Source organism: Lepidothrix coronata, unplaced genomic scaffold (assembly GCF_001604755.1).
Source record: "Lepidothrix coronata isolate B3197 unplaced genomic scaffold, Lepidothrix_coronata-1.0 Scaffold98, whole genome shotgun sequence".
NCBI lineage: Eukaryota > Metazoa > Chordata > Aves > Passeriformes > Pipridae > Lepidothrix > Lepidothrix coronata.
In genome coordinates, this window is record NW_016690278.1 from 1,202,779 (window position 1) to 1,214,782 (window position 12,004).

Sequence of the window (12,004 nt, forward strand, 5' to 3'; positions counted from 1 at the left end):
CTCTGTGAGCTTTACCGATTCCTTACCTTAACTTGGCTAATGCACAAGCTATCCAAGCTTGACTACAGAACTGTCAGTAAGGTGGTGGGATTTGAGCTTTCATGATTCCATTACAGTGGATTTCCTTCCACTGGCATAATGTTTATTAGCGTTGGGTGTCCCATACCCGTGGAAGCACTTTGTGAATACACAGATAGTAGCAAGCTCTAGCAGAGCTGGTTGCTTCCCTAATAACTGTCTGCTTGGAAAAGCAATAAGTAGCAGAGTAGACATAAAATTCAGTGCTGCTGAGGCCCCAGCCAACTGTTTCAGGGCAGGCACAATGAAGAAACATATGGGTAGCCCTGAAACTGTGTCTCATTCCCCTACAGTGCTTTCAGACCAGCAATGGAAAGGGTAACTGGTACCTCTAAGTGCAAACTCACTTGCCTAGTGGTAGTTAGCAAAGAGTTGGCAGGCTGTGAACTCCTACACTGCAGGCAGGGACTTCTCAGCAAATGGTTGTGAGTATCTCACAATGGGAAAGGTGTTTGTCACAGTCCCACTGCAGGTGAACACCTTGCATTGTCAAAGCCCACAAACAATTCAGATATGTCTCTCAGCAGTGAAATCCGTAGCTCTGTAAGGGAAAATCAGCCATTCAGACCTCGGCCTGACTCCAAAAGTTAGGATCCATCATTAGGCTTGCAAATAGCGCTGGGACAGATGCCTCCAGCCAGAATTGTAGGACTCACAGGCAACCCTCCAAATGGGTCCAGATGTTGTAGGTTTTTTACAGCCATTACCACCACCATGCAGCTTTTACCACCTCCAGCGGTGAGGTGCATCTGTGTGCTAGAAACGTTCATAGTGGGCAGATTTTGTGCATCCCTGCAAGCTGCTTGCCCTCTTTTTCCTCACATGAAGAGAAGAGACCAGATATTTATTTTTTTTTTCTGAGTCTGTGTGTTCTCGGAGAGCAAAAGCACATGTAAAGGGACTAAATCAGCCTCTTCTTCCACACTTGGAGGTCAAGGGAAGAGTGAAAGCCTGTCAGTATGTACCGTATATTTGAGACTGCCATTTTGACACCTCTTTTGGCCAGTTCATGTTAGATTAAATTAAGTACCTCCTGAAGCAGCAAAGATTCACAAACTTTTTGCTCCGCTCCCAGCTGGTATCCTTGTGCTGAGGCAGTACTTCTGCTGGTCTCTCTGTATTCTCAATCTGGATGCCTCATCAGCCACTTGCCATGCCTCAGTCTGAACTTTGCCTTTCTCTTCAGCCTTTCCCAAAGGCAGCACCTACTCCAGCAGGATCCTACCAGCGCAGTCCCTCCTGCCCTGTGCTTACTGAAGAATTGGTGTTGCCTCTTGATTGAGCCTGCTTCCCTTGGTCCCTTCCCCCCCATAACAAAACAGCTCTTCACCTTGAGTGTGAGAGTAAGGATCATCTTACAATGCAAAATATTTTTTTTTTGTGGTTTTAACTTTTTTTTTCCCACCTTGGAAAATAATGGCAAAATGGAAATTTGCAAGAAAAATCACTATGCTGAAACCCACATTTTCATCTAAAAATCATTTGTGAGGAGAATTTATGTCTAACTTTAGCTTAAAGATGCCTCACAGACATGCCTTATGGTCTCTACTTACAACTAGAATTTGCTTCTGCTTTTGAGGGCAAAATGACTGCCAGCCTCCCAAACACTCATGTGGTTCAATTCTTTTGTTTTCTCATCTCTCTGCTCAAGGCTCCCTGACTACAGTGAGCTCTGGAATAAGGCTTCTGCTGGAAATCCTTAAAAATTTTCTTTTCATCCCTCCAAACTTGCCATGGGCAACTTTGTCTACTTCAGGTATCTTTTCTACGCAGTCAACTCATTCTTAAGTCTCTTTCTTCCAGACAGGCCTCTTCCCTTCTGCCCATATTTTAACAATTTGTATAAATGATAAATTACTTTCTTCTTCTGAGCTGCAGCATTGCCTCTCCGTTATACAGTGTGAAGGGCATCTTTTTTCCCCACTTTTTAGCTTTTTTTCCTTCTCTCTATGCTTACACAACAATGTAACTGCTGGAAGATCAGCAGCATTTCTGTTTTGATCAAATCATTCATCCAGTCACTCAGACTTGTTCATGCTGGATTGAACACACATAAAGGAGATTCCCTGTCCGAGCTGCTCTCTGGGAGGCTGGATGTCACTAAATAACCTGTGGTGCCTTCCACCCCACTGCAGTTAAACAGGACCCTCAGTTTCTCAGACCCTTTGCTTACAGATTCTTTTCAGGCATTCCTGTTGCAAGGACACGTGTACTGAACACCTGAGGGGTGAACATGCCTTAACCTCTATAGTTTGTTTTTAAATTTTGTGATTTAGAGTAACACTGTTGCAGAGAAGTTGGCCTATAACAGCACCTAAGTTGGCCTGTAACAGCATCTGATGGTGAGGGTTTTTTTATTTTACTTCTCCACCAGGATACTGGCACAGGAATGACTGCACACACAAACACAAAAAAGGTAGAAAAATTGATTTTGTGAGCTGACTTATCTGTCAGGATAGAACTTAGCATGCTCAGTTGTTCCTGTCAGACAGCAATAATGAATCTACTTGCCTTAGATTTGTTCACTCCAAATACTGTCAAGCAATTCTATCACTTGATGCTGTGTTTATTTCAATGTTCAGATGTATGTTAAAACCATACAGAATCCATTTCCATTGTCTGCAGAATTAGTCCTCAGCAAAGAAACTGAAGTTGTTTCACTTCTGCAGACTCTGACAGACTCACTCAGGTGAGCACCAGGCAATAGTTAAAGCAGTTGCTTTAGCACTATGAGAGTTCTTAACGAGTAGGTGAAGGGCTGAGTTAATTGCTTCCCCTGCTCCACAACGGCGGTCCTGTGTCTTTACCTTCCCTCTCTCTTCTGCACTCTTATACATTCCCCCAGAGGCACGGGTGCGGGTGACTGAAAATGTGAAGTCACCTGACAGGACGCTGCCCGACTCCCTTCGCTCTGCACAGCACAGGCTCTCCTTGCCGAGTGGTAGTGAAAGCAACTCTGCAGGGCTTTGCTCTGCTCAGCAGGCTGCAAAACTGAAATCCAGCTTTCTACCACCTACTTACCGTCCAGGGGGGTTGTACGTCTTCTCGCCTTCTGTGTCTTTCCCCAAACCTCTGTTCTCAAAAGGAAACTCTGTTCTGCTGCTAGCAATGCATCCTGAGAGGTGGCTATGTTCGTGCTACCCCACTTTCTGCGTGTGGGCATTCGTGTTCACATCCTTGATTAAAGGTAGGCTCTCTTTGATACTGGTCTCTAAAGTATTTGCTAGTCACTGTCTCTGCCCCTGTTTTCCTAAATGAATTAAATGTAAAGCCTCTACCATGTATTTCTAACCTGAAATCTGTAACATTTCAACAGTATTTTAAGAGAGCTAAAGCAATACCTGTTTTCTCACATAAAACTCTTCATTTTTGTTTGATAACTAGTTGAAGAAATGTTTCTAGCAAACAATAAAAATGGAATAGCATTCTAGTAATTTCATTTGGTGCTTGAATTTGCAAGTGCTTAAATAATGCAGGCTAAAGATGTTCACATTCAGTACTCACACCTTCGAAAGTGAGAACTTGATCTATTGTTTCTCACCACTGTTTGTAACCTATGTTTAAATATGCTGGAGTCATTTCCAGGCACAAGTCTCACTGAAGTTCAGCAGGATTTTTGCTTTTAAGGCACTATATCTTTTTTGAAAGCGTCACTTCTGTTGATGACCAAGGTGTGTATGAAATACAGTGCTTGTGTTAGCAAGGTATAAGGTATTGTCTTAAAGCAGCACCAGTGGGATGAGAATCTGTAACTGAAGTTTGAAAATGAAAGTCCTAAATACTTGTCTGGTTTTGTTATTTTATTTTAAAGTATGCATCTGTTAAGAAGGCCAGTAGGAAAATTTCAAATGAAACATGATTTTAGACTCATTGGCTTTAGTCATGAGACTTTGCTAAGAAACTCATGTTCCCATAGTAGTGTACTTCTAGTCACAGAGCAGTGAGTGGTGATGATGAAATCTGAAATTTTGATTTCCTTTTTGAATGGCACAATACATGATGTGCAAACATCCAAACTTTATGGACATTCATGTATCTATTCATGATGCTAAAAGGATGAAATGAAACATTAAGTTATGAAATTTTTACTACAATTTTCTTTCCATACGTGTAAGTCACCACTAACCAGCATTTCTGCTTGTAATTATGATAATCTCCTGCAATATGAGGATGCTTCATATCACCTTAGGTGCAAAATTACTCTTTTTTTTTCAAAAAACAGGGGAAAGGCAGCCTAAGCATGAAAGCAGTGCAGTATACTTAGACCAAGTGTCTCTCTGTAGGATCCTGTAAGACATCTGTGCATCCACAGGCCCTTGTGTTTACAGAAGAATATGTAAATTGAAAATTTATGTTCTATGCTGTGCCAGAGACCATGCTACCTGACACAAACCCATTCTATGTCTAATATTTGCAATCATAAAGCCTTATCATGATTGCTTTCTTGATACATTCTAGTGCAGCCTGGAACTAATGCAAAAAAATTTATGAACATGATTCTGAAAAACTAATTTTTCCTCAATTGTATTGGTAATATCTTTGGGATCATCAAAGAGCTTTGATAACAAAGCTGTGCACAGTGTAAGAGGGAAGTTATAAATCTTGACTTCATAAAGTATTTTGAGTGGAAGTGCTGAATTATAGTAGTGCACTCTAATAGCAAAGTTATTCAAGAAAATTATTCTTTTGAGGTGATGTTGCCAGAGCCAACATGATTGAATATTTTCCTTTTTAAAACAAAGTCTGCAGCCTTTAGAACTGTCAAAATAACTATTTCAGGTCTGGACTGTATGTAACAGGTTAAGAACATTCTTCTTAACTCTGCAGTGAGTCAGCTCAGTGCCTGGCACACACCTTGTTCCCGCTAAGCCACCTGGTCTATTCTTTATTGACTGGGGGTTACAGCTATGATCTGCTTGTTCCCAAAGAACAGCTCTATATTACAAAGATGCATTCTATTCTATAAGAAATTTTAATATTTCCACTTTTTTTTTGTTCATAGAACTTAATAAATGAACTTCCTTCAGAATAAAAATTGTGCTATCTAAAGAGTTGAAACAGGAAACATGAGAATGAAATGTAGTCATAGTGTTTAAGACTAGGAGGCATCATTATAATCACCTAACCAGAATCTCTCACATTTGATAGAGTAGTTGAGGCCTCAACTGTGTAAGTAGCTATGTTTTTCATGGACTATCTGTCTTGCCATAAAGACTCCCAAAGGTTAAATCTACCACATTGCTGCTTCTTCTACTTCACACTTCATTCTACTTCGGTCTGATACCGGGGTGAGCCAAGCAGAGGCCCACAGGCTGGTGGCTTGATACATGGTCACAAGCACAAGATCCAGAAATATAGCCCAGACTTGGATAACAGCATATTATCCAGCACCTTCTTTCCCTTTTTCTTACCTCTGGCATAGCTATTCTTTATGTTTACTAACAGATACCACAGCCTGCGAATCAGAGGAACGGTTATTTCACAAACTCTTCTCCCAGTACAACCAGTTCATCAGGCCGGTGGAAAATGTGTCTGATCCCGTCAGAGTGTATTTTGAGTTGGCCATTACCCAGCTTACAAACGTGGTAAGACTCGCTACGGAACACTGCTGAGATTTGGGGACGGTTGTAAACACGCGCGAATCGCTGACGCAGGAGAGGTGATTGCGATGGCTGCACACACCCTAACTGGCATTTCACGTGGGCCTCAGTGTACGTGCTGAGACCTTTGCTGTTATTTCAGTTAGCAGAGTTGTTCCTGTTGCTCAGACAAGCGGTTTGAATGCAGCAGATTCGTTTGCTTACTCTGTAGCATCAAACCCCTTCGCACCAGGTAGCAGCTTCCAGAGCCCAGAGCAGCAGTACTGAATGTTCAAGCCCACTCTCCACAGGGATAAACCACTTCAGGGACACCTGGTATGTCCGGGTTGCCTGTAGCATGTGACCAGTTCTCCTGTGGGTCTACTGTCATTTCCCTGTGGTCCCGAGGGGTAAGATCTTTTCTGCATGCCTTTTTTTCAGTCTCTTTGTTTCAACATGACATAAGAGAAGTGCAGCCTGCAGAGTGGTGGGGAGATGAGTGTTGCATGTTTTGGGATGCACCGTGCACAAGGGTGAGTGTGCCTGGGGTGGCAAACCCTCTGGGCAGGACAGGGGGTCTCTCGAAGGAGCAAAGCCTGGCCTCAGCCCTTGCTGAAATCTCTCTGTGAAGCAAATTATCTGCAGAACAAAGGCAGAGTTTTGATTCTGAAGCACCTGGTTGAGTCCATAATGAAATGACAGGCAAGCAGCAACATTCAACAAGAGCCAGGGAGAGAAGTTATCTGAGAGGATAAATGCAGGCATTGTAAGTCCTGGTGGTGAAGAGTGTCACCTTTTGGAGTTCCTCTGTGGAAGTATTTTGTTTCATTGTTACAGGTAGCTTGGCAGGTTTCCACAATTCTCTCTGACATTGCAGCCCCTCGCTCCCAGTGCTGCCTTTGAAGAAAAAAATGAGCATTATAAATAAATCAGGTGGATTTTTTCAGGATAGAGTCATGATTTTTACAGTAATTTAGATGTTTTAACCCACAGACAGTAGCCCTACTGGCCTTTCAAAATTATTTTTGTGCTTAAACTTTAGTATTAAATGTAGAACTACGTTAATATTTACATTAGTATGAAATATTGAATCCACATTTTCCATCTTTGTATGGTAAATATCTTAATTTCATTTGAGTTCACATGCTTAAAAACTAAAAACTACCCAAAGCAATATTTTTGCAGATATTTTCTTTGTGAATATCAGCCTGCATTCATACATATATGTAATACGAGTATTTCTGAATACTTTTAGGCTGAAGGCTCATTAGAACCGGATCCAAAACTTTATATTTGTGTTTCTTGCATCACCATCCTGATTCTTCACTGACTGGCTATAGCGATAATTGACTGTAAAAAGAAAGTCTCTGTATAGAGTGACCTAGTTTAGTGGTGTTTGAATGCGTCTGCTCTAGAGGTTTGTATAGAAATTCGAGAAAACTGTGATACAGTTGCCATTTTCTTGAATGTTACCAGTTCTGTATGGTGTAATCAAAACTTTTTAAACACTGAAACCAACAAAATGCACAGCCACCAGAAGAACATTGTTCTTCTGGTGCTGTTTTCAGAGGAATTCTAAGTTTTGTGCTCTTCAGGTTCCCAGCCACTGGAAAAACTGCAGCTCTTTGTATGTCTGATATTTATGGACTATGATTTTTCAACAGAGCTTTAAAAATTTTGCAGTAGAGCTGCACATGACTGCGCCCAATATGTAAGTCCCTGAAAAGTATCCAGAAAAAAATCTGGTTTCAGTAAATGTGGAATTCTAGTTTCCATTTTTATGGACTGAGTTTTTGGCCTGTGTTTCTTTCTAGGATGAAGTCAATCAGATTATGGAAACAAATTTGTGGCTTAGACATGTAAGTGACTGTGTTGCATTTCTCGTGTATTTTGCATTGATATGATCAAATGTGTGTTACCTTGTGAGCTACAACTATAGAATAAGTTCTTGTTTTGTAACAAGGATTTTGAAGGATGAAAGGGAGAAGCCCCATTAACCATAACTCAAAACGTAATTTCTTCATTCTTGTCTCCTTTCCTGTGTAGCATATTCTCCTCCAGCTTTGTGATCGAGTGGTTTTTGGGGTTTTTTTTAGTTTTTTTACCTAGTAAATCTAGCTGGATGTACCCATTAAAGAGTGATTAAACATGCAGCTCTGCATTCCTAGTTAATCTCCACCAAGACATTTATTAGCAAGAGGAACATACCTCCATTTTTCCTGATAGTTTTTTTTTTTCATTTTTACATAGATAAAAATCCTTAGAGGACCTAAACTACTGAGAAAATATAGTCAGCTTGCACCAGTTTTCTCCAGGCACTGATTGTGATCCACACAAACTTTTCTGCAAAAGATGCTGCACTTATGATAGGCTGAGAGACAATGGAGCATGGCCCCATGATAGTGCACTAGGCAGCAATTCAAGAGGGCTGCTCAACATCCCTCGCTGCCCTGGCTTGATATTTCACTGTTCTTGTGAAAGCAGTAATGTCCCCTGGCAGCAGCTGCCTGTTAGTGTGCACGTGTACCTTCCTTCTCCTTAGGATGTTGGTCTCCTTTGATGCTCTCCTCCTCTAACCTGTGGAGTGCAGCAGCAGGGCCCATATCTCCTCTCTGTAGTGGGGAGGTAACCTTTCACAGGCAAGGGTCTTTACTGATGTAGGAAGACAGAGGAGAGCATGCCAGTGATGGATAACAATTGACATCCCATCTCCTCACAGAGAACCGAGTAGCAAATCAATGTGAGCAGTGTTCACGTATGTCCAGTGTTTCTCCAGGTCGTGGCCTTGTTGTCTTTCAGATCATTGACCCCTCCCCCACGTGCTGCACTTTACATCTTTATCATAACCTGTCGTTTTATAGGAGGATCTGAGGAGCAGATATTTGCTGATAATTCAAGGGTTTGAAATCTTCGTCCACTCTTCTTTCAGATTTGGAATGACTACAAATTGCGGTGGGATCCCAGCCAATATGATGGCATTGAATTTGTTCGTGTACCAGCAGATAAAATTTGGAAACCAGATATCGTCTTGTATAATAAGTACGATGATTCATTTTACCCCTTTTATTGATTCATTTTACCCTCTCCCTCAAAAGTGTCCTCTTGCAGCCTCCGTGACAGACATTTTACTTTCATGGTAATTTTCTTTGCCTCATTTGTCTTTTTTAGTGCTGTGGGAGATTTTCAAGTTGAAGTAAAGACCAAAGCCCTCCTTCGCTATGATGGAATGATCACCTGGACCCCACCAGCTATTTTTAAAAGCTCCTGTCCTATGGATATTACTTTTTTCCCATTTGATCATCAGAATTGTTCACTCAAATTTGGCTCATGGACCTATGACAAAGCCAAAATTGATCTTCTGATCATTGGATCCAAAGTAGATATGAATGATTTTTGGGAAAATAGTGAATGGGAAATAGTTGATGCTTCTGGCTACAAGCATGATATCAAATATAACTGCTGTGAAGAGATCTACACAGACATAACATATTCCTTTTATATTCGAAGGTTGCCAATGTTTTACACCATAAATCTGATCATTCCCTGTCTTTTCATCTCATTCCTGACCGTGTTAGTTTTTTATCTGCCATCTGACTGCGGTGAAAAAGTGACCCTTTGCATCTCTGTGCTTCTTTCTTTGACTGTGTTTTTACTGGTGATCACAGAAACAATCCCATCCACCTCTTTAGTAATTCCCCTAGTAGGTGAATATTTACTGTTCACTATGATATTTGTGACTCTGTCAATTGTCATTACAGTGTTTGTCCTGAATATACATTACAGGACTCCAACCACACACACAATGCCTGAATGGGTAAAAACCATCTTTCTTAACCTGCTCCCCAAAGTCCTGTTGATGCAGAGGCCACTAGAACAGCAGAAAAAAAATTACTCCAAAAAACCCAAAAAAGTATCGGACAGTAAGTCAGGCAAGTCAAAGCACAGTAAACACAAAGATACCAAACTGCAGAGGGAGCAGCAGCGATGCAGTCACTGTGACAAGGCAACTGAACTCGCTACAACCACGAGAGGACTGAGCCATCAGTCACCGAAATGGATGGTGGAGCAGGTGGAGTACTCCCCAGAGGTGAAGGATGTCATCAGCAACGTCCAGTTCATCGCAGAGAACATGAGGTCTCAAAATGAAACCAAAGAGGTAAGGGAAGTAACCCTCCCGCTGGGGATTGTTTTGACTGTAGTGAAATCAGTGGTGATGACGAGGGTTGAGTGCCTGTGGATAAAGAGCAGGGGGGGAAGGTCAGCAGGGCAGACGTCCTGGTAGAAGTCTGTTGCAGACCACCTAGCCAGGATGAACAGGCAGATGATGCATTCTACAGGAGGCTGGAAGAAGTATCACAACCACTAACCCTCGTACTCATGGGGGACTTCAACTTACCAGATGTTTGCTGGAAGTACAACACAGCAGAGAAGAATCAGTCTAGGAGGTTCCTGTAGTGTGTGGAAGATAACTTCCTGACACAGCCAACAAAGGGCGGTGCCCCACTGGGCTCTCTGTTTGCAATTTAGGGAAGGACTGGTGGGAGATGTGATGGTTGGAGACCGCCTTGGGCACAGTGACTGTGGAATGATAGTTTTCAATTTTGGATGAAGTTAGGAGGAGTGCAAGCAGAACTGTCACCTGGGACTTCCGGTGGGCAGACTTTGACTTGTTTAGGAGGTTGATTGACAGAATCCCTTGGGAGTCAGACCTGAAGGTCTAAGCAGTCCAAGAAAGCTGGACATGCTTTAAGAAGGAAATCTTAAAGGTGCAGGAACAGTAAGACAAGCTGCTGGGGAAAAAGACCATCCTGGCTAAATGGAGAACTTAGGCTGGTTAAAAAAGAGAATGTTTCACCTCTGAAAGGGGGGGGCGGGCAGGTAACTTGGAGTGACTACAAGGATGTTGTGAGGTTACGTAGGGAGAAAATTAGAAGAGCTGAAGCTGAACTGAAACTTAGTTCAGCCACTGTGGTTAAAGACAAAAAAAAAGTTTCTGTAAGTACACTGGCAGCAAAAGGAGGGCTAAGGAGTGTCTCCATCCTTTGCTGGATGCAGAGGGTAGCACAGTGTCAGGGAATGAGGAAAATGCTCAGGTACTTAACGTCTTCTTTGCCTCAGTCTTTAATACCAAAATCAGTCATCCACAGGATACCAAGCTCCCAGAGCTGGCAGTTAGTGATGGGGAGCTGAATGAAGCCCCCATAATCCAGGAGGAAATTGTTAGTGACCTCCTATGCCAGTTAGACACCTGCAAGTCTATGGGAAGCACCTGAGAGTAATGAGGGAGCTGGCAAAAGTGCTTGCCAAGCTACTTTCCATTATTTACCAGCAGTTCTGGTCAACCAGAGAAGTCCCAGTTGACTGGAAATTAGTAAGTCAAGAAAGCTCAGAAGGACGATCTGGGTAACCACAGGCCTGTCAGTCTGACATCAGTGCTGGGGAAGGTCATGGAGCTGACCATCCTGAGTGCCATCACACTGCACATGCAGGACAGCCAGGGTATCAAGACCAGCTAGCATGGATTCACAAAGGCAGATCCTACTTTACCAACCTAATCTCTTTCTAGTGACCCACTTAGTGGATGAGGGAAAGGCTGTGGGTGTTGTCTATCTAGACTTCAGCAAAGCATTTGACACCACCTCCCACAACCTTCCCCTGGATAAACTGCCTGCTCGTGGCTTGGATGGATGGATTCTTTGCTGGTTGGATAGCTGGGTCCAGAGAGTGGTGGTGAATGGAATTATATCCAGCTGGGTCACTGGTGCTGTTCCCCAGGGCTCGGTACTGTTTAATATCTTTATCAATGACCTGGAGGAGGGGATCGAGTGCACCCTCAGTCAGTTTGCAGGTGACACCAAGTTGGACGGGAGTGTAGATCTTCTGGAGGGTAGGAAGGTTCTGCAGAGGGATCTGGACAGGCTGGATCAGTGGGCCAAGACAACTGCATGAGGTTCAATAGAGGGAAGTGCTGGGTCCTGCGCTTTGGTTGCAACCACCTCACACAGCCCTACAGGCTTAGGGAAGAGTGGCTGGAAAGTGGCCCAGCAGAAAAGAGGAATGCTGGTTCTACAGCCAACTAAACATGAGTCAACTACGTGCCCAAGTGGCCAAGAAGGCCAGGGGCATCCTGGCCTGTATCAAGAATAGTGGGGCCAACAGGACTAGGGTGGTGATTGTCCCACTGTACTCATTACTGGTGAGGCTACCTATTGTGTATTGTGTTCAGTTTTGGGTCCCTCACTTCAAAAAAGGTATTGAGGTGCTGGTGTGTATCCAAAGAAGGTCAAGGAAGCTGGTGAAGGGTCTGGAGCACAAATCCTATGACAAGCAGCTGAGGGAAGAGGAGG

The 12,004-nt window shown here is 42.9% G+C and overlaps 1 protein-coding gene across 1 annotated transcript in view; it reads left to right on the plus strand.

The window, feature by feature from the left end:
- The first annotated feature begins 3,149 nt into the window (after positions 1-3,149).
- Positions 3,150-12,004, plus strand: part of CHRNA6 (cholinergic receptor nicotinic alpha 6 subunit) — a 12,108-nt gene continuing 3,253 nt past the window's right edge. The window contains exons 1-5 of the mRNA XM_017822452.1: positions 3,150-3,265; positions 5,524-5,663; positions 7,472-7,516; positions 8,587-8,696; positions 8,826-9,813. Of these exons, the coding sequence (XP_017677941.1) occupies positions 3,187-3,265; positions 5,524-5,663; positions 7,472-7,516; positions 8,587-8,696; positions 8,826-9,813 (1,362 nt within the window). The 5' untranslated portion in view covers positions 3,150-3,186. The remainder of the gene's footprint in view (positions 3,266-5,523; positions 5,664-7,471; positions 7,517-8,586; positions 8,697-8,825; positions 9,814-12,004) is intronic.